This window comes from Lolium perenne, chromosome 2, assembly GCF_019359855.2.
Source record: "Lolium perenne isolate Kyuss_39 chromosome 2, Kyuss_2.0, whole genome shotgun sequence".
Classification (NCBI taxonomy): Eukaryota; Viridiplantae; Streptophyta; class Magnoliopsida; order Poales; family Poaceae; genus Lolium; species Lolium perenne.
The window spans coordinates 257,400,829-257,419,346 of record NC_067245.2 but is presented as its reverse complement, the minus strand read 5'-3'; the positions used below and the strand labels follow the sequence as shown (position 1 = coordinate 257,419,346).

General features: G+C 42.9%; 1 protein-coding gene and 1 pseudogene across 1 annotated transcript; both read right to left on the bottom strand.

Annotated features, from left to right (window-relative positions):
* Positions 1–233: 233 nt before the first annotated feature.
* LOC127335721 (salutaridine reductase) lies at positions 234–1,908 on the bottom strand. The gene is made up of 5 exons (XM_051362447.2): positions 1,673–1,908; positions 1,338–1,581; positions 1,101–1,175; positions 803–997; positions 234–709 (listed from the first exon to the last, which is right to left on the bottom strand). The coding sequence occupies exons 1-5, from the start codon at positions 1,705–1,707 to the stop codon at positions 329–331; spliced, it is 930 nt and encodes a 309-aa protein (XP_051218407.1). The 5' UTR covers positions 1,708–1,908; the 3' UTR covers positions 234–328.
* A 3,930-nt stretch (positions 1,909–5,838) lies between these two features.
* LOC127329319 (uncharacterized) lies at positions 5,839–15,736 on the bottom strand (annotated as a pseudogene).
* Positions 15,737–18,518: the final 2,782 nt, after the last annotated feature.

Genomic DNA, 18,518 nt, shown 5'->3' with positions numbered 1-18,518 from the left:
CTTTTCATTTACTTCTATCAAGAAGATTTGCGTGCTCTTAATGGTGTAAAAAAGTTCTATCTTTTTGAACCGTAAAATCTAATTTCGAACACTTTTGAACACTTAGTGTGACAAGAATAGCAGCATACCCGTAAAACTCACCATTGCATATGAATGCATGTCCACCCGGTGCAACGCACGGACACTTTTACTAGTTATATATAATAAAGATACATAGTATACATTGAATCGGATAAACTTAAATAAACACATATATATCATAGTGATGTCATAAAGAGTACACCATAGTAGTACTTGATAAATAATTATTTGTATTTTTTCCATGTCTTCACACGAAAGACGCCTGCGGTCCCTCGTGGAAGTACGCGCCGGTCGGCCCATCTTCCGGCAACAGCACTACGCTGGTGATGTTGCGGGCGCCCTCCTCCGGTGTGAGGATCCCTGAGTTCCTCGTGATGTCTGTCCTCACGTAGCCCGGGTGTGCGCAGTTGATACGTAGCTCGGGGTGCCTCTTTGCCAGGATCCTTGAGTAGGCATTGATGGCAGCTTTGGCCACCTTGTACGCCGAGAACTCGGCCGGCCACCCTCGCGCATCCACCGCGCCGGCCTCGAAGTCTTTCAGGAACATGTCCAGCAGCTCGTCCAGCCTCTCCTCTGTCAGGTTGTCGATGTTGTTCAGCTCATTCTTCAGGTCCTCGCTCCTGAATAGCTGCGGGCGCAATGGAAAATCGTAATCCGGAATTTATGATCTCTTGTAGTTGGGGGCCGTGAGACTTATTTTAGTGTGATGTATGGTACTTACTCTTAGCAATCCGAAGTTAGAAGAGACATTGACGATCCTTCCATCCGACGAGGATTGGAGCAGGGGCAGGAGAGCTTCTGTAACCCGCTTTGTGCCGTAGTAGTTGGTTTGCACGCCCTGCTTTGCCTTCTCGTGCGTCTCTCGGCAGGTGCTCCACATCCATACCGTTCTCTGGTGAGCATCCATGCCATCGAACTGTCGCACGAATACACACGGAGAGGAATGAAAAATGTTCAGTCTTCTTTCCTCTTGCCACAAGCCAACCAATGAAAAAGTAATACTACATGTTGAAATCTACCGTTTCGCCACCGGGCATGACACCATATACTGGATCAATCACATGCTCAATCCCGTCAGTCGCGGCGTTATTCACCTGCGAATCGGAGTGGGCCGAGATCTCAATACAAAAATCATACTGTAGTACTCCTCTATATATTATTTGCGAGGAAAACGTTGGGTAGCGCGATTCTAAAGCGATCCTCCGTGGTACTAGGAGATAGCGACAGATAGACTGTTCAAAAGAGGAAAAACATACCAGGATGTCAAGCTTCCCAAAATGGCTCTTCAGGAAATCGGACAGCCGAGCGACGCTGGAAGCATCCGTGATGTCCAGCTGATGAAATATGACATCTGAGTGCCCCAGCTGCTTGATCTGCTCCACCGCCGCCGTTCCCCTCGTCTCGTCCCTTGCTGTCAGAACGACCGTGATGCCGCTGGCCGCCAGTTGCTTGCACACCTCTAGCCCGATCCCTTTGCTCCCGCCGGTGACCACAGCGATCCTGGCAACGGCAATCGAAAAACATGGTGATACCGGCGTTGAAGTTCAGACTATTCAGCAAGAAAAACATGGTGATCCAAAAAGGTATGTACCTTGTGTTGGAGGACATCGGAATGGTTCCTTCCATCGTCAAACTTGCATGCAGTTCCAGCTCACAGATCGAGCCTTCAAATCAGAGTCGAGTTTCAAGTAGATTACCGGGATCCAAAAATTTCAGCTCGCAGAGATCAGATCAAACACCGATCGGTGGAAGGAGTCTGCGAGCGCTGCGGAGCTGGAGGGTGTGTGGTCGGGCGGTGGAGCTGCGGTCACCTTTTGTAGAGTGATGAGAAGAGATGAGACGCGGAGGCGATTGCGGATATACAAGTAAAATAAAGATCCACGACAAAGCGGCGCCGCGTCGTCTTTATGCACGACAATCACGAGGCAGCATCGTCGACAAGTAAAATAACGGAAATAATTTACGCATCTTGCTGCGCTGGCTGTGCCAAAACATATCGCCAACTGATTCGTTTTTCATTACAATCAGATTACCGCTATCAGTTGAAGCTTCACGACGATTCTTATGCAGCTACGTGGAATCGATAACTACAATCAAGTACTACCCGCAAGCAAACTGCATCAAGGGGAAAGCTCCAGCTGATCCTATGCAGGCACAGTCTAAGAAGAAAGAAGCCCATCTAGAACATGTGAAGCGATGGACGTTGCCTCCTGAAGGTTGGGTGAAGCTGAATGTGGACGGATCATTTGATGCTGATTCAAAGACGGGCGGCGCAGGCATGGTTCTGAGGGACGATGGAGGTGCTATCATTTTCTCCGCTTACCGACACCTGATGACTTGCTCGTCTCCCCTCGAGGCAGAGCTAGCAGCATGTATGGAGGGATGCGCCTTAGCTCGTCAATGGAGCACTCTGCCATGCATTATCGAGATGGACTGTTTAGAAGGTGTCTCTCGTATCAAGTCTGAAACTGGAGATCGTTCAGACGTTACTTTCTTGCTGAAGGAGATAAAGCGTCTCATGCATGACGGCGTAGGGTTTAAGGTAGAGCATATTAGGCGGGAGCAGAACTTTGTTAGCCATGCTCTCGCCGCTATAGGCCGCTCGGAAGCTAGAACAGCTGTTTGGCTAAATTCGGGGCCTCAAGATATACCTAAACTCTGTATTGAGGATTGTAACCCATGTATTTGATTAATACAATACCCATTCGCAAAAAAAAAAAGTGTCCATCTCTTTTATTTTTCTTTGCCAAAAAGTCTCAATCTAAGCACGTAACAATCACAAATTACCATTTATCATAAAAAATGTTAGATTCCATCATTCTGTCTCAAGCTAAACCGTGAGTAAAACTGCCCCATAATAAAGGGTGTCTCAAAGGCTGAATCGACTGAGACTTAACTCAGTCAAATTACATCTGTGTGTTTTAATACGGGTCTAAACAAAGTGCAAACAACAACAAATATGAATCTTCAAAAAGAAATAAAATATAATGGTACAGCGCGTGACCGCAGGGGCGGATCTGCTTGGAGTGACCCTGATGCACATGTATCAGTGTAAGAAATTTGTTTACTATTACTTATAAGCTCAATGGGAGGCAGTGCATCAGGTTAGGCAGCAAAACGTGCATCAGCAAGGCAGAAATACAAGTAGAAAAGGCTTCAAACTTAGCTGTGCATCAGGGAGATGTTCTCTCCAGCTCCGCCCCTAGCGTGACCGAGACATAAGATACGTCTCAGCTAGGTGAAATTTAGCAATTCTGATAAATAAAGCAATAGTAGGTGGATGGGCTCGGATACTCCTGTTCTCGGGTTACAAACCGGTCAAAGAAAATGGTATTTATAAGTCTTAGGATATTTTGAGATAAATCATGCACGAGCATATAGCTTTGATACTTATCATGTGTACCATATTTCAAGGAAAATGCGTATGTATGTGGCCTCCAAAATCAAAGAGAGATATGTTATTTTGGGAGTTGTTTTATGGTACCCTTAAATGAGTAGCAGCCATTCATTTTAATCCACCCAAAGGCCTACAACAATTCATACTACTGCTAAAAACATGAGAGGTATGATTCATACCACTAACAAATTTCGGCGCCCCACCTAAAAAGGCCGTGGACGGGCCTGGCCCAAAATCCGAAGAGAGTCCAAATACGGGCTGTCAAACGTTCAAGATTATTACTCTTTCTGACGACATGATCAATGCCCTCTTAGTTGCGGTTAGGTGTGAGTTTATAGCAATCGAGTTTTAGCCAATTTTTAGCGGAACTGATTAGACAAACTTTTGTTACTAATCAGCTTAAGAAAACTATGTTTGGGTTAGTCGCTCGCGACGCTTATGATTCTTTGTCTGCAAGTCTGCCACACCTGGACGCTGGCCGTCCAGGCTTCATTAGAGCAGCCTTAGCGCCCGTGTGCTCGACCACTGACGTGCAATCGGAGCTTCAGGCTCGGGCTGTCGCTGCTCTGCGGCCAGTCCGACGCGGTGAGCCCTGGCGCCCGGTCAGAAGAGGTCGTCCAGCACCGGCAACAGCAGCAGGAAATTCGAGCTGCAGATCGATGATCTTTTAGTGTTTCGACAAGGGGCCGAGCTGAGCGCCTTCTTCGCGTCCATGGGCGACGGCCGGTGCCGTCCTCAGATGGTGGTGGCGGGTACCTGTTGGACATCAGCGGATTCATCGCGCTGATGGTCGAGAGAGTAGAGTGCAGCCCACCAGGGTTTTTTTTGAACTAATTCTCCACCAAGGTTGTTGAGAAGCGAACGGGAAGAAGAAAAAAATATTTACGATCGTAGGGCTCTATGGTGCACCGCCGCAGGACTCTGCTCAAACTCGACATGTCGAACATCTCGATTGGACACGACCCCCCTCCCCCGTCCCTACCGGGTGCGCGTACACGCGGCCGTGGCGTCGTGTGAATGTCAGGTCGATTGCGGTCATCCCACCTTTTTTTGTAACTGCAACTTACGGATGTTGGGCTTGGGCCTAATCTCGTCGTTTAATCTAAGCCGAATGTAATTCATACCACTCCCTCTACCATGAGAGGTAAAAGGTACCGTAAAAGGTGCCTATTTTGGACGGTGAAATCCCGGAACTTGAATGGGTCGTTGTGTACTTTTTTTTTACGTAAGTTAAATACATTCGATTTTAAGTTTCAAACTTGGCAAACACATACCTACCTACATTCTCTATATGCAAAATTTTGTTTCCTATTTTTCTGACTTTATTTAGCATTTATTTTGATTCTAAAGTTAATATGGGATCATGAGTACCCATGTTCCAAATAATCCGGCTCTGTGATAATGGCTAATCTACAAGTATCCGTCATGGCTTCGATTGATCCACCACACGTGTCATACATTTTGTGTCCGTTAAGGCAAACCCTAATGAATAAAACCCCAGTACCGTAAGAGTGTCAGGAAATTCCAGTGAAAGTAAGATAGGAAGTCCCATAAACACTGCATGAGGTGCCCAGATCAGCGGCACTGAAACTGCTTATAATTCTACAGAAATTGTCGGCAATTAGATTTGGAGATTGCAGCTAATTTTGGAGAAAGTGCTGAAGCATCTGTAGCGATCTTCCTTCTCTGAGGTAAGCCATCCACCTCCTCCTTATTTCCCGACTGTCAGATAGTAGTTGTCTAGATCTTTTTCTCAAAACTCTTAGCTTATAAAAACGTTGCTTCCCTCAAGTAACTTAGAAATAAAGAATGATAGTTAGGAACAAACGTATACTCACAAAAACATACCAGCCCGAACTTTCAAAACTTAGTTCAAAATCTTCACGTCTACATGAAGCACCAACTCCGCATATGCTAGACGAAGCGTCAAATCCACACCAACAGGAAGCATCAATGAACAAAAAGTTCATCCACACTAACAACAAGCGTAACACATGGAAGATTGTATCCTAGTGGAAGCCTCAAAGTGGGTGTCAACTCTACACCAATGCAAAGCGTCACGACTCACGAATGAAGTGTCAACTCCAAACCAACGAGAAGTATCAACCCTGCACCAACATGAAAGTCAATGCAAGGAGTGTCAACTGTCACCAACGAGAAGCGTCAATGCATGGAGCACGAACCTCACATCTACCTCAAAGTTGTGTCTCGCTTCCAGGGTCGACTCGCATCTCATCTTCTGTTATTTCTAATCCATCTCTATTGATTAAGTAAACGGCAATACACAAAATCCAAAAACTGGAATGAACAAAGATGAAAAATAAAAAATAAAAATGATTTTGCATTTTGTACTAGATATCTTTTTTTTTTTGAAGGAACACTACTGTATTCCATTAAACAGATAAACTGGCCAACTCGCCAGCACAAAGTTCAGTTACAAAATGTGGAAGTTCTGCAATCCATACATTTTGGTTGCTATCCTCTAACATAGCACCCTGATTTGCTAGTACATGAGCTACATTGTTACAAGTTCTTTTACATACTAATAATTTTACATCATCATAAGCCAAGCCTAGAAGGGATTTTATTTCTTTGAAAAGGGGTCCTATTTGTGATAGATCATAGTCCTGAGTTGTGACTGCTTTCTTCAGCTCCGTTGCATCCATTTCTAATTGCACTTTGTTGCATCCCATTTGAGAAGTAATTTTTATTGCCTGCAGCATAGCAAAAGCTTCAGCATGTAGGGCTGATTGTATTCCTATACTGTGACCTTCCCCAGCTGCTACTGGAAAGCCACATTCGTTTCTAACGATAAAGCCCCAGCCTCCTGTATTTGTATTTTTGTGGAAAGCCCCATCTATATTTATTTTGACATAATTATGCAAGGGTAGTTTCCATTTACCTGGCTTTGTTTTCTTGCTTGACGGCTTCTCTTGGATCAGTTTCCTATAATCCATTGTGTGGATCATTACTGAAGAAACTGTTTGTTGAAGAGGTCTGATTTTATCTCCGGCATTTGCTTTATTCCTTTCATTCCACCACAGCCATAATGCACAGCATATTGTTAACTTCTTTTCCTCCTGTAAACTGAAAACTGTTTCCAGCACTGAAATTTGATCTCTGCACTTCTTTAGTTCTTCCCTTACATCTTCAAGTTGAAGCTGCCTCCATAATTGTTTCACCAATTTACATTTGAGGAAAATGTGGCCTCCGTCTTCATCAAATCTGAAACATAGTGGACATCTTGTGTCTACATCCATCCCTCTTCTTCTCTGATTCATACGCAATGGAAGAGTGTTAGTGGCTAACCTCCATAAGAAGTGTAAGATTTTACTAGGAAGTGGAAGTGACCACAATTTCTTCCATATTAAGGCCTTGTTCTCTTTATCACTTTGAGATGACCCTGGGTTGCCGTGGATAGAATCTTGAGCTTCCATTTCCCTTGCTACTCTGTATGCTGATTTTGCTGAGAATACCCCTTTTTTGTCGTAATGCCATGCTGGGAAATCTTCAAACTCGTTGAAAACTGGAATTTGGAGTATAGCTTGTACATCCTCTTTCTCAAATGTTTGGTTCAACATTTGTATATCCCATGTGCCTGTAAGTGGATTTATGAGCTCCTCTACTTTGGTGATTAGATTCTTCCTTTTCCTAGATATTACTCTCCTTGTTATGCCTCTTGGTATCCAAGGATCCCGCCAGATGTTTATTTTTGTGCCATTCCCCACTCTCCATATTATGCCTTTATTAAGTAAGTCCACTCCTTTCAGTATACTCCTCCAAGTATATGACATACCTTTTCTTGGTTTTGCTTGGAGTATCTTCCCATCTGGAAAATATTTTGCTGCTAGAACTTTTGTGCATAATGCCTCCGGATTATTGAGCAGTCTCCATGCTTGCCTTGCAAGCATAGCTAAGTTAAAATGATGTATATTTCTGAATCCCAAACCACCACAATTTTTGGGTAGAGTCATCCTTTCCCAGCTAACCCAATGCATGCCATTTTCTTTTTCTACCTGGCTCCACCAATACCTGCATATCATGGAGCTCAATTGATCACAAAAACTTTTGGTTAAATCAAAACATGCCATTGCATAGACTGGCACTGCTTGTGCTACTGCTTTAATTAGGATTTCCTTGCCAGCTATGGAAAGTAACTTCTCCTTCCATCCTTGTATGCATTTCCAGATTTTTTCTTTTAGATATGCAAATGTTTTAATTTTAGATTTTCCAATATAGACAGGTAAGCCTAAGTACCTTCCTGAGTGTCCTTCTTTGTTCATACTTAAGATGGCCTTTACCCTGTTCTTGTTCTGTTCCTTTGTATTTTTGCTGAATAAAACGGAGGACTTGTCTCTATTAATCATCTGGCCCGAACATTTCTCATAGGTGTCTAGGATCCTTTTGACTTCTTTTGCATTTGCTTCATTGGCTTCAATAAGTAAAAGGGAGTCATCAGCAAATAGTAAGTGATTAACACTGGGAGCATTATTGCAGATTTTAATACCTCTCAATCTTCCTTTTTGTTCCGCTTGATGAAGCATTGCTAAAAAACCTTCTGCGCATATAAGGAAAAGGTAGGGGGAGAGAGGGTCTCCTTGCCTCAACCCTCTTTGTGGTACTATAACTTCAGTTGATTCATTGTTGACTCTGATTTGGTATTTCACTGTAGAGACACATTTCATAATTAGATTAATCCAACTTCGTCTGAAACCTAGTTTGTTTAACATACCTTCTAGGAAATTCCACTCAATTCGATCATACGCCTTGCTCATATCAAGTTTAAGTGCAGCATATCCTGTGCTTCCACTTATTTTATTCTGCAAAAAAACAACTTCACACGAAAGAAGCCTGCACGCCCTCATAGAAGAACGTACCGGTTGGCCCGTCTTTCAGCAGAAGCGCTACAATGATGATGTTATGTGTGCCCTCTTCTGCTATCAGGAGCCCTGAGTTCAGCAGGTACCCCAAAGCACCCCTGATAGAAAATATAGGGGAGAGAGAGGAAAAAGAGGCCTCCAGCAGCTCGTCTAGAGAGGCCCCGGGCAATCCGCTTCCCCTACCAGACCCACTCCCCCCCCCCCCTACACATCGGGACGATGGATGCATCCCCAATATGTCCTCATGTCACCACATGCTTAACAAAGTACTTCTCTGCCCTTCTTCCTTCTTTGATTTCGCTCAAAATCGAGCGCGTATTCAAGCTCCAGATAATCATGGTTTGGAGCCATGGTGGGGAGATCTCGGGGTGGTGCTGCCATGGTGGCAAGAGGAGGGGATGAGCGGCCGGGAGTGGAAAGCCTTGGTGGGAGAGGAGATGAGCTCGGCCGGTGGCTGCGGTAGGCAGAAGCGCGCGTGGATGGGCAGAACAAGCCAGAGAGAGAGGTCTGTACTAGTGGGTTTGATTCTTGTACTCAATTTTAGAAAGAGGATGGGAAATTCAATTAGGCTTCCAGGTGTGTATGCTCCCACTACCAAAAAATCATATTTCAAAGTATCGAAATTTTTTGATAAAAAATTACATGTACATCTCCATAATATATGTGCGTTCGCTAAGTTTCACAAAAATCTAATTTTTTTATGGTCTGTGTAAAAAAAGAAAACTTATCTTGCAAAAGCATTATTTTTAGCACTGAGTTTTTTTTTACACATGTCACATGATAAGTCAATTTTTTATGAAACGACTTTGTAAGCGTGTAGCACATGAAGATGCAAATGCAAACTTTTTGTTTCAATTTTTAAAATATAAAATATGTGTAAGATGCATTTTAAAATAGAGGAAGCATATGCTCCCATATTTCAAAACACCACTCCCAGAGGGGATTTGGTATTTTGCTATAATAAGCTCAAATTAGCTACTGCTGGCTATTGGATTGCTTTCCAAATTGCTATTGCTTGCAATGAGGAGGCACTAATTTATTGTTTCGCAATTTTGCTAGCTGAAACACATTGTTAAAATAGTGGTAAGTGTTGGATAAGGGAGAGGATATAGGGCTGCTGCTGGAGAATGACGGGAAATAATCCTTTTATGGGAGGCCCCTACATAGAGACATAGGGGGGAAAAATATAAGGGCCCGCTCTTAACATGTAACTCCGAGTGCTTCTTCGCCATGATCCTCGAGTACGCATTAAGCGCAGCCTTGGCCACCTTGTATGCCGAGAACTCGGCCGGCCATCCTCGCACATCCACTGTGCCGGCCTCGAAGTCTTTGAGAACATGTCCAGCAGCTCATCTAGCCTCTCCTCGTCAGGCTGTCAGTGTCGTTCAACTCCTGCTTCAGCTCCTCGATCATTTCTAAATAACTGTGACGAGGAAAGAAAATCTTGTTGTGGATTTGGGTTTTCTTTTTTTCTTCTTTGTGATGAGGAAGTTATTCTAGTGTTTGATCTATAATGCTTAGTTGGAGGAGGCATTGACGATTCTTTCGTCTGACAGTTTGGTACGTCTCTCGGCTAGTGGTCCGTATCAATCCAATTTTCTGAGAAGCATCCATGCCATCAAACTGTTGCATGAACACACATACAGGAATCTAATATGGTCAGCATCTACAAAATTCTTTTCACAAGCCAAACATTGAAAACTACATGTTCAAGTTTTACCGTTTCACCAGTGGGTATATGCTCTAACCCAGCAGTCCCGGCATTATTTACCTGTGAATCAGACTTGTTATTATCCCCTTCTCATGCCAAGATCCAATTGAAAATAGTAATTTTACTCAGAAGAAAAAAAAAGTCTAGTGTTGCATTTCTAAAGGAAACTATCTGTGGTAGATACTATCTCCATCCCAAATGTTAAGACTTATACTATTTTTAGAAAGTCAAACTATGTTAAGTTTGATTAAATTTTTATCGAAAACTATTAACTTGCAAAATACAAAATTAATATCATTAAATAGATAATAAAATATATTTTTATAATATCTATAAAATATTATATTTGTTGATAGGTTGTATATTTATTAACGTAGTTTAACTTTAAAAAAAGCTTTAAGCTTTGGGATGGAGGTAATACTAGATAGCCAGAAATTCGCTTTATATCTTGGACGATGTGGTGGAGCACCTTTCTTCTTGAAGTTCAAAAGCTGTACTAGTTTAAAATTTCAATAAAATCCTTGGCGTTGACAATAGTGTATTCCACCAAAGTGCACAATCCTGCCTAACTAAATACCTTGCATTTGCGGTCACATTAAAAAGATAAATATGACTGATTTGGGGCGTTCTGACATCATTGTTTACATTTAGGATTTTTTCCGATGTTTAAAAACTTTGAAGTGCTTTGTATTCTTTTATTTTAAAAAATTGCTCCACGTCGGCCGTCCTCCAAACCATAGTCTATAGCGACAGATAGAACGATCAAAGGAGGAAAAGCTTACCAGAATGTCTCCCGAAACGGGTCTTGAGGAAATCTGCCAGCCGAGCAATTAATGCTGGACGCATCCGTGATGTCTAGCTGATGAAAAATTACATCTGTGTGACCAAGCTGCTTGGTCGATTTTGACAAAATTAACCTAAATCTGGAAAGATCTCACAAAATAACCTGGTTTCGAAAAAAATTCACAAAATAACATTTTGCTCGGCTCCGCACAAGATGGAGCAATGCTCAGTAGCACGGCTCCGTCCCATGTGGAGCCAAGCTGAGAAGCACGGTGCCGTTGCAGGTGGAGCCAAACTCAATAGCACGGCTCCGTCTAGGGTGGAGCTAAGCTCATAAGCACAACACCGTCCCAGGCGGAGCCAAACTCAGTAGCATGGCTCCGTTCCCGGTGGAGCCAAGATCAGTAGCACGGCTCCGTCCTAGGTGGAGCCAAGGTCCTTAGCCGTTTTCTAACAACAATTGAGAGTGGTTCATGCACCTAGTGATGACCAAGTTTATTGAGCCCAACATCGAGGTTTGCATCATCTCGGACCAACACCAAGGGATACTCAAGATAGTTATTTTCTATTTTGCGCATGTTTCCATTTAAATGGTTATGTGTGCAAAATTGTCACCGGCAGGCGCTTAAACCCCTGCTGCGACAAAAACTCGCCCTACAACCTAACCTTGTCAGAGAAGACTTTGAGTCACTGATGCGCGTGAAACTCGTCAGAAGTAAGGCGCTCTGCTGGCAGTAATTATTAGGCGCATGTGAGAAATTTTGTCGTGCCTTCGGATACTCTCCGAGTTATTATACGGTCGGTTGGTTAATAAGCGTCGCCCTCAGTCCGTTCTGATTTTCTAGACAGTCTGGACATTTTTCGGTTCGAGGTTGTGAGCTACAACCTGATGCTTGTTGGTACTAGATCGCACCCAGGAACCCAAACTATTGAGGAAGCACATTGCAAAGAGAAGTAGACTAATATAGCAAGGATAGATGATAAAATCTATGACAAGTTATACTTCATGATAAAAAAAACATGTCAAGCTTCTGAGGAAGCACATTGCAAAGATAAATAGAATAATATGGCAAGGATAGATGACGAAATCTATAACAAGTTATACGTCATGATAAAAAAAACATCTCAAGCTGCCGAGGAAGCACATTGCAAAGATAAATAGAATATATACCAAGAATGGATAACAAAATCTATGCCAAATTATATTTCATGATTAAAAAAAAAAGCTCAAGCTGTTGAGGAAGCATATTGCAATGATAAATAGAATATATATCAAGGATAGATGAAAAAATCTATGAAAAGTTATATTTCATTATAAAGGTAGTTTATATGTTAACAAACTGATAAAAACCTATAAAACACATATATCCGAAGGTACGAACCACACCGAGATCGCACTCTATGTTGACGTGCACCCCGGTTCAAAAGAGTAATGTCAAGGAACAATTAATAACAAATTGAGAAGAATACAGACTTGCTATGGTACATCTTCTAATTTTGCACACATAACCAACTAATTGAAAATTAACATAAAATAGAAAATAATTGTGTTGAGTCTCTTTTGGTGACGCTCAGAGATGATGCAAACCTCTCCGCTGGGCTAAATAACCTTGGTCCTCGTTAGTTGCATGAACCATGTACTCCCAATTATTATTGGAAAACGGCTAAGAACCTTGGCTCCACCTCAGATGGAGCCGTGCTACTAAGCTTGGCTCCGCCTGAGACGGATCTGTGCTACTGAGCTTGGCTCCGCCAGGGACGGCGTTGTACTTCTGACCATGGCTCCACCCGGAATGGAGCCATGCTATTGAGTTTGGCTCCACCTAGAACAGAGACGTGCTATTGAGTTTGGCTCTATCTGGTGCGGAGCCAAGCAAAAGGTTATTTTGTGAAATCTTTTCGGGACGAGGTTATTTTATGAGAACTTTCCACATTTAGGTTAATTTTGGCAAAAACGACAGCTTCTTGATCTGCTCGACAGCCGCGGTTCCCCTCATCTCTTCCCTTGCTGTCAGAACGACCGTGATGCTGCTGCCGGCGAGTTGCTTGCACACCTCTAGCCCCATCCTTTATTTCCACCGGTGACCACGGCTTGCAAGGGCAATCGAGCACTGCATATTAGATATAAAAGTTCGTAGAACCAACCATCATAATAGAGCTGTAAGAGCATTTCAGTCGCGTCCTCAAAACATCCTTTAAAGGAATTTGGCGCACGTTGGATATTTTTTCGTTTCCATCCAGCGTGGAAAACCCCTTACAACACAGAAGGGAAAAAAACCACAGGCGTCAACCAGCAAAATTTCACTATATCGGGGAGTGTTTACATGGTTGAAAGACACATCGAGGGATAGTTTTATCTAACATGGATGGCAACAAGATTTACGAAGTGGTCCTCCACCACCTTAGGCGATTTACAATTTGACTACTTGTATCTTGCGTTTTTCTTTTTTTCTTTTTGCTGGACTTGTTTCGGTTGTGTGCATCTTAATTATGAATGCCAGGTGTGATGCTTGTTATAAAAGAGACAAGCAAATAACGAAGAACGATAAAGGTAAACGCAACGGAGACACAAGATTTAACGTGGAAAACCCCTTCCAACACAGAAGGGGAAAAAACCACGGGCGCCAGCCAGCAAAACTTCACTGTATTGGAAAGTGTTTACAAATGCCGTGGGTTATCTTATAATCTGATAAACCCTAGCCGGCGGCTTACAATATGTATATATAGGCGATGCCAACGATCCGTACCGTACCGAGGGGGGCTGCCGCCCCCCGCACCCCCCCCTTCGCAGGCATCCCTGTAGGGCACGACGTATGGGCTAACTTCAGACTCCGCTACGCTTCGGCCCAAGCCTACCCGACGACGGGTCTCGCTCCGCTCGTCAGAAGTTAGCCTCCCTTTAGTATATGAATTTGGATCAAAATATAACAAACTCCACCTTGAGACAAATTCCATCTTGTAGCATGAACTTCAACAATCTCCTGAACAACAAAGAAAAAAAACACTTCCTGGCGCCAACAGCTACTTGGGCTAAATAGTTATACCAACCAAGCTTGAGCAAAGCTCAAACTTGGAAACAGGAACTGACTTTGTCATCATATCCGCAAGATTATCATGAGTACTTATCTTGCATACCTTCACTTTACCTTGAGCAACAATGTCGCGCACATAATGGTATTTTATATCAATATGCTTTGTCCTCTCATGGAACATTCGATCTTTAATAAGGTATATTGCACTTTGATTGTCAGAAAACAAGTTAATGCAAGAATCATCTCCACAAAGCTCAGCATACAAACCTTTCAACCAAACAGACTCTTTGCAAGCTTCACTAATTGTTATATATTCTGCTTCGGTCGTAGATTGGGCAATAACAGATTGTAACGTTGCCTTCCAACTCACAGCACATCCACCAATAGTGAACACATAACCTGTGAGAGATCTTCTCTTATCCAAATCGGCAGCAAAATCTGAATCCACATAGCCTACGAGTCCCTCATCGGTCTTGCCAAACTTCAAGCAAGTTTTGGATGTGCCACGAAGGTACCTGAAAATCCACTGAACAGCTTTCCAATGTTCTTTACCAGAATTAGCCATGTATCGACTGACCAAACTCATAGCATATGACAAATCAGGGCGAGAACAGACCATGACATACATCAAGGAACCAACATCACTAGAATATGGAACTCGTGACATGTAATCAATATCTTCATCAGTACTAGGACATTGCAATGCTGACAATTTAAAGTGAGGAGCCATAGGTGTACTAACAGACTTTGCATCATGCATATTAAAACGATGAAGAACTTTCTGAATGTAATTTTGCTGACTAAGAAATAACACACTAGATTTTCTGTCTCTTGTAATTTCCATACCTAGTATTTTCTTAGCAGCATCAAGATCCTTCGTCTCAAACTCACTACTTAATTGTGACTTTAAAGTAGTGATCTCTTTCTTGCTTTTGGCAGCAATCAACATATCATCAACATATAACATCAAGTATATAGGTGATCCATTAACAAACTTGATATAAACACAACTATCATACTGAGATCTCTTAAACTCATGTGCAAGCATAAATGAATCAAACTTTTTATACCATTGTCTTGGAGACTGTTTCAGACCATAAAGAGGCCTCTTCAACTTGCAAACAAGATCCTCTTTCTCAGGCATAATAAAACCTGCAGGCTGGTCCATGTATATCTCCTCCTTAAGCTCACCATGCAGAAAAGCAGTCTTTACATCTAGCTGCTCAAGCTCAAGATCATGCATAGCCACAATATCAAAGAATGCACGAATGGAACTATGCTTCACAACCGGAGAGAAAACATCATTGTAATCAATACCTGGAATTTGGCTGAAACCTTTTGCTACTAACCTTGCCTTAAACCTCGGAGGCTCATTAGGAGACAAATGTTCCTTTCTTTTAAATATCCACTTACAGCGGACAACCTTCTTTTGTTTAGGCAAGGGCACAACATCCCATGTGCCATTCTTGTCAAGCGATTGCATCTCCTCTTGCATAGCAGAAATCCACTTCATGCGGTCAACGGATGCAACAGCCTCAGCATATGTAGCAGGTTCAGTATCATGTTCCACCTGTTCAGCACAACTCAAAACATGATGAATAAGATTATATTCTTCAATTAAACGAGGACGTGGACCTTTGTTACGCCTTGGTCTATCAGCAGCAATGGAACTATTTTTTTGCTGCAAAACATGTGGTGAGTGCTGAACAACAATATTATCATTTTTAGCAACTTCATTTTCTTTCTCCTCCACGTGCTCCACCTCCACGCTAATCCTCTCTGGCTCATCATCAGAAACATCAGAAAAATTAGTAGCATCAGAAACATATGTAGATGAATTCTTATCAAACATGACACCCTCATTAAAAACAACATTCCTGCTATGCAAGACTTTCTTAGTTTCAGGATTCCACAACCTGTATGCCTTAACTCCTGAACCATAACCAAGAAACACGAACTTGACAACTCTAGGCTCTAACTTTTCATTATCAACATGAGCATAAGCAGTGCAACCGAAAACTCTCAACTGTGAATAATCAGCAGGTGAACCAGACCATACCTCAATAGGAGTTTTCTTATCAAGCGGAATGCAAGGTGACATGTTTATCAAGTAACAGGCGGTGGAGGCTGCTTCAGCCCAAAAACATCTATGCATATCAGCATTGGACAACATGCAATGAGCCTTGGAGATGATGGTTATGTTCATCCTCTCTGCCACACCATTCTGATGAGGAGTATATGGAATGGTGTGGTGCCTGACAATGCCTTCATCGCTGCAATAATCATTGAAAACAGTAGAACAAAACTCCATGCCATTGTCAGTATGAAACAATTTAACTTTATTTTCTGTTTGCTTCTCTACCATAACTTTCCACTTTCTAAAAGCATCAAACACATCAGATTTATGTTTCAGAAAGAAATGCCACACTTTTCTAGAGTAATCATCTATGATAGTAAGTATGTAATTTGCACCACCAAGAGAAGTCTTGCGGGAAGGTCCCCACACATCAGCATGCACATACACTACAAGAAAAGTTGCCATGGCCGACGAAGTTGAAGTCGCGCCGTGGTTGCTGGTGTACCATGGCCGACGATTTTGGGTCTGTCCGTTGTGCATGTCAAAACGTTTTTTTTTTCTCGTTTTTGAGGCCACCTAGCCCGACGAAAACAGCCAAAACGTTGCGTATGGTGCCCCGGGACGTGGTGCATCTCGAATTCTCGGGTTCGCCAGCCGAGTCAACGCAAATCCGCACCGCCGAGGGATGTAGGGCCCAGATGGCAGCCTCTCTGGCATTGTTTTTTTTCTCGATCGCGCCATATCGTTCAACGCTCTCCGATCGAGCCGTTTACGATGCAGGATCATGGGTCCCGCATGTCATCCTCTATGAACCAAAATTCTTTCTATTCTTGGATTTTTTTTGACCCCCTGATTTCTGGCTACTTCCTTTTTCTTTTGATCCCTTGCCGCCTTGGAAACGTTGACACCGCTGCTGCTAATTGGGACCCGCATGTCATCCTCTATGAGCAATCAACTTTCTTTTCTTGGAGTTTTTTTTGGCACCTCAAATTTGGTCACTTGCCTTTTTCTTTCGATCCCCTGCCGCCTCTCAAACGGTGATACCGCTGCTGCTAAATGGGACCCGCATGTCATCCTCTATGTACTATAAAACTTTCTTTTCTTGGATTTTTTTGGCACCTCATATTTGGTCACTTACCTTTTTCTTTCGATCCCCTGCCGCCTCTCAAACGGTGAGACCGCTGCTGCTAAATGGGACCCGCATGTCATCCTCTATGTACTATAAAACTTTCTTTTCTAGGATTTTTTTTGGAACCTCATATTTGGTCACTTGCCTTTTTCTTTCGATCCCGTGCAGCCTCTCAAACGGTGATACCGCTGCTGCTAAATGGGACCCGCATGTCATCCTCTATGTACAATCAAGTTTCTTTTCTTGAATTATTTTTGGCTCCTGATATTTGGTCACTTGCATTTTTTTTCGATCTCATGCCACGTTGAGGACCCTGCAGGCTCATGGGACCCGCATGTCATCCTCTATGTACAATAAAATTTCTTTTCTTGGATTATTTTTGGCTCCTGATATTTGGTCACTTTCCTTTTTCTTTCGATCCCGTGCAGCCTCTCAAACGGTGATACCGCTGCTGCTAAATGGGACCCGCATGTCATCCTCTATGTACACTCAAGTTTCTTTTCTAGAATTATTTTTGGCTCCTGATATTTGGTCACTTGCCTTTTTCTTTCGATCTCATGCCACGTTTGAAACGTTGAGAAACCTGCTGGCTCATGGGACCCGCATGTCATCCTCTATGTGCTATAAAAGTTTATTTTCTTGGGTTTTTTTCACCCTCTGATTTTTGGCTATTTCCTTTTTCTTTTGATCCCCTGCCGCCTTGGAAACGTTGAGTAAGCTGCTGACTCATGGGACCCACTGATACGCGTACAACACGCGTCCGTTGGGAACCCCAAGAGGAAGGTGTGATGCGTACAGCGGCAAGTTTTCCCTCAGTATGAAACCAAGGTTTATCGAACCAGTAGGAGCCAAGAAGCACGTTGAAGGTTGATGGCGGCGGGATGTAGTGCGGCGCAACACCAGAGATTCCGGCGCCAACGTGGAACCTGCACAACACAACCAAAGTACTTTGCCCCAACGAAACAGCGAGGTTGTCAATCTCACCGGCTTGCTGTAACAAAGGATTAGATATATAGTGTGGATGATGATTGTTTGCAGAAAACAGTAGAGCAGTATTGCAGTAGATTGTATTTCAGTATAGAGAATTGGACCGGGGTCCACAGTTCACTAGAGGTGTCTCTCCCATAAGATAAACAGCATGTTGGGTGAACAAATTGCAGTTGGGCAATTGACAAATAAAGAGGGCATGACCATGCACATACATATTATGATGAGTATAGTGAGATTTAATTGGGCATTACGACAAAGTACATAGACCGCTATCCAGCATGCATCTATGCCTAAAAAGTCCACCTTCAGGTTATCATCCGAACCCCCTCCAGTATTAAGTTGCTAACAATAGACAATTGCATTAAGTATTGCGCGTAATGTAATCAGTAACTACATCCTTGAACATAGCACCAATGTTTTATCCCTAGTGGCAACAGC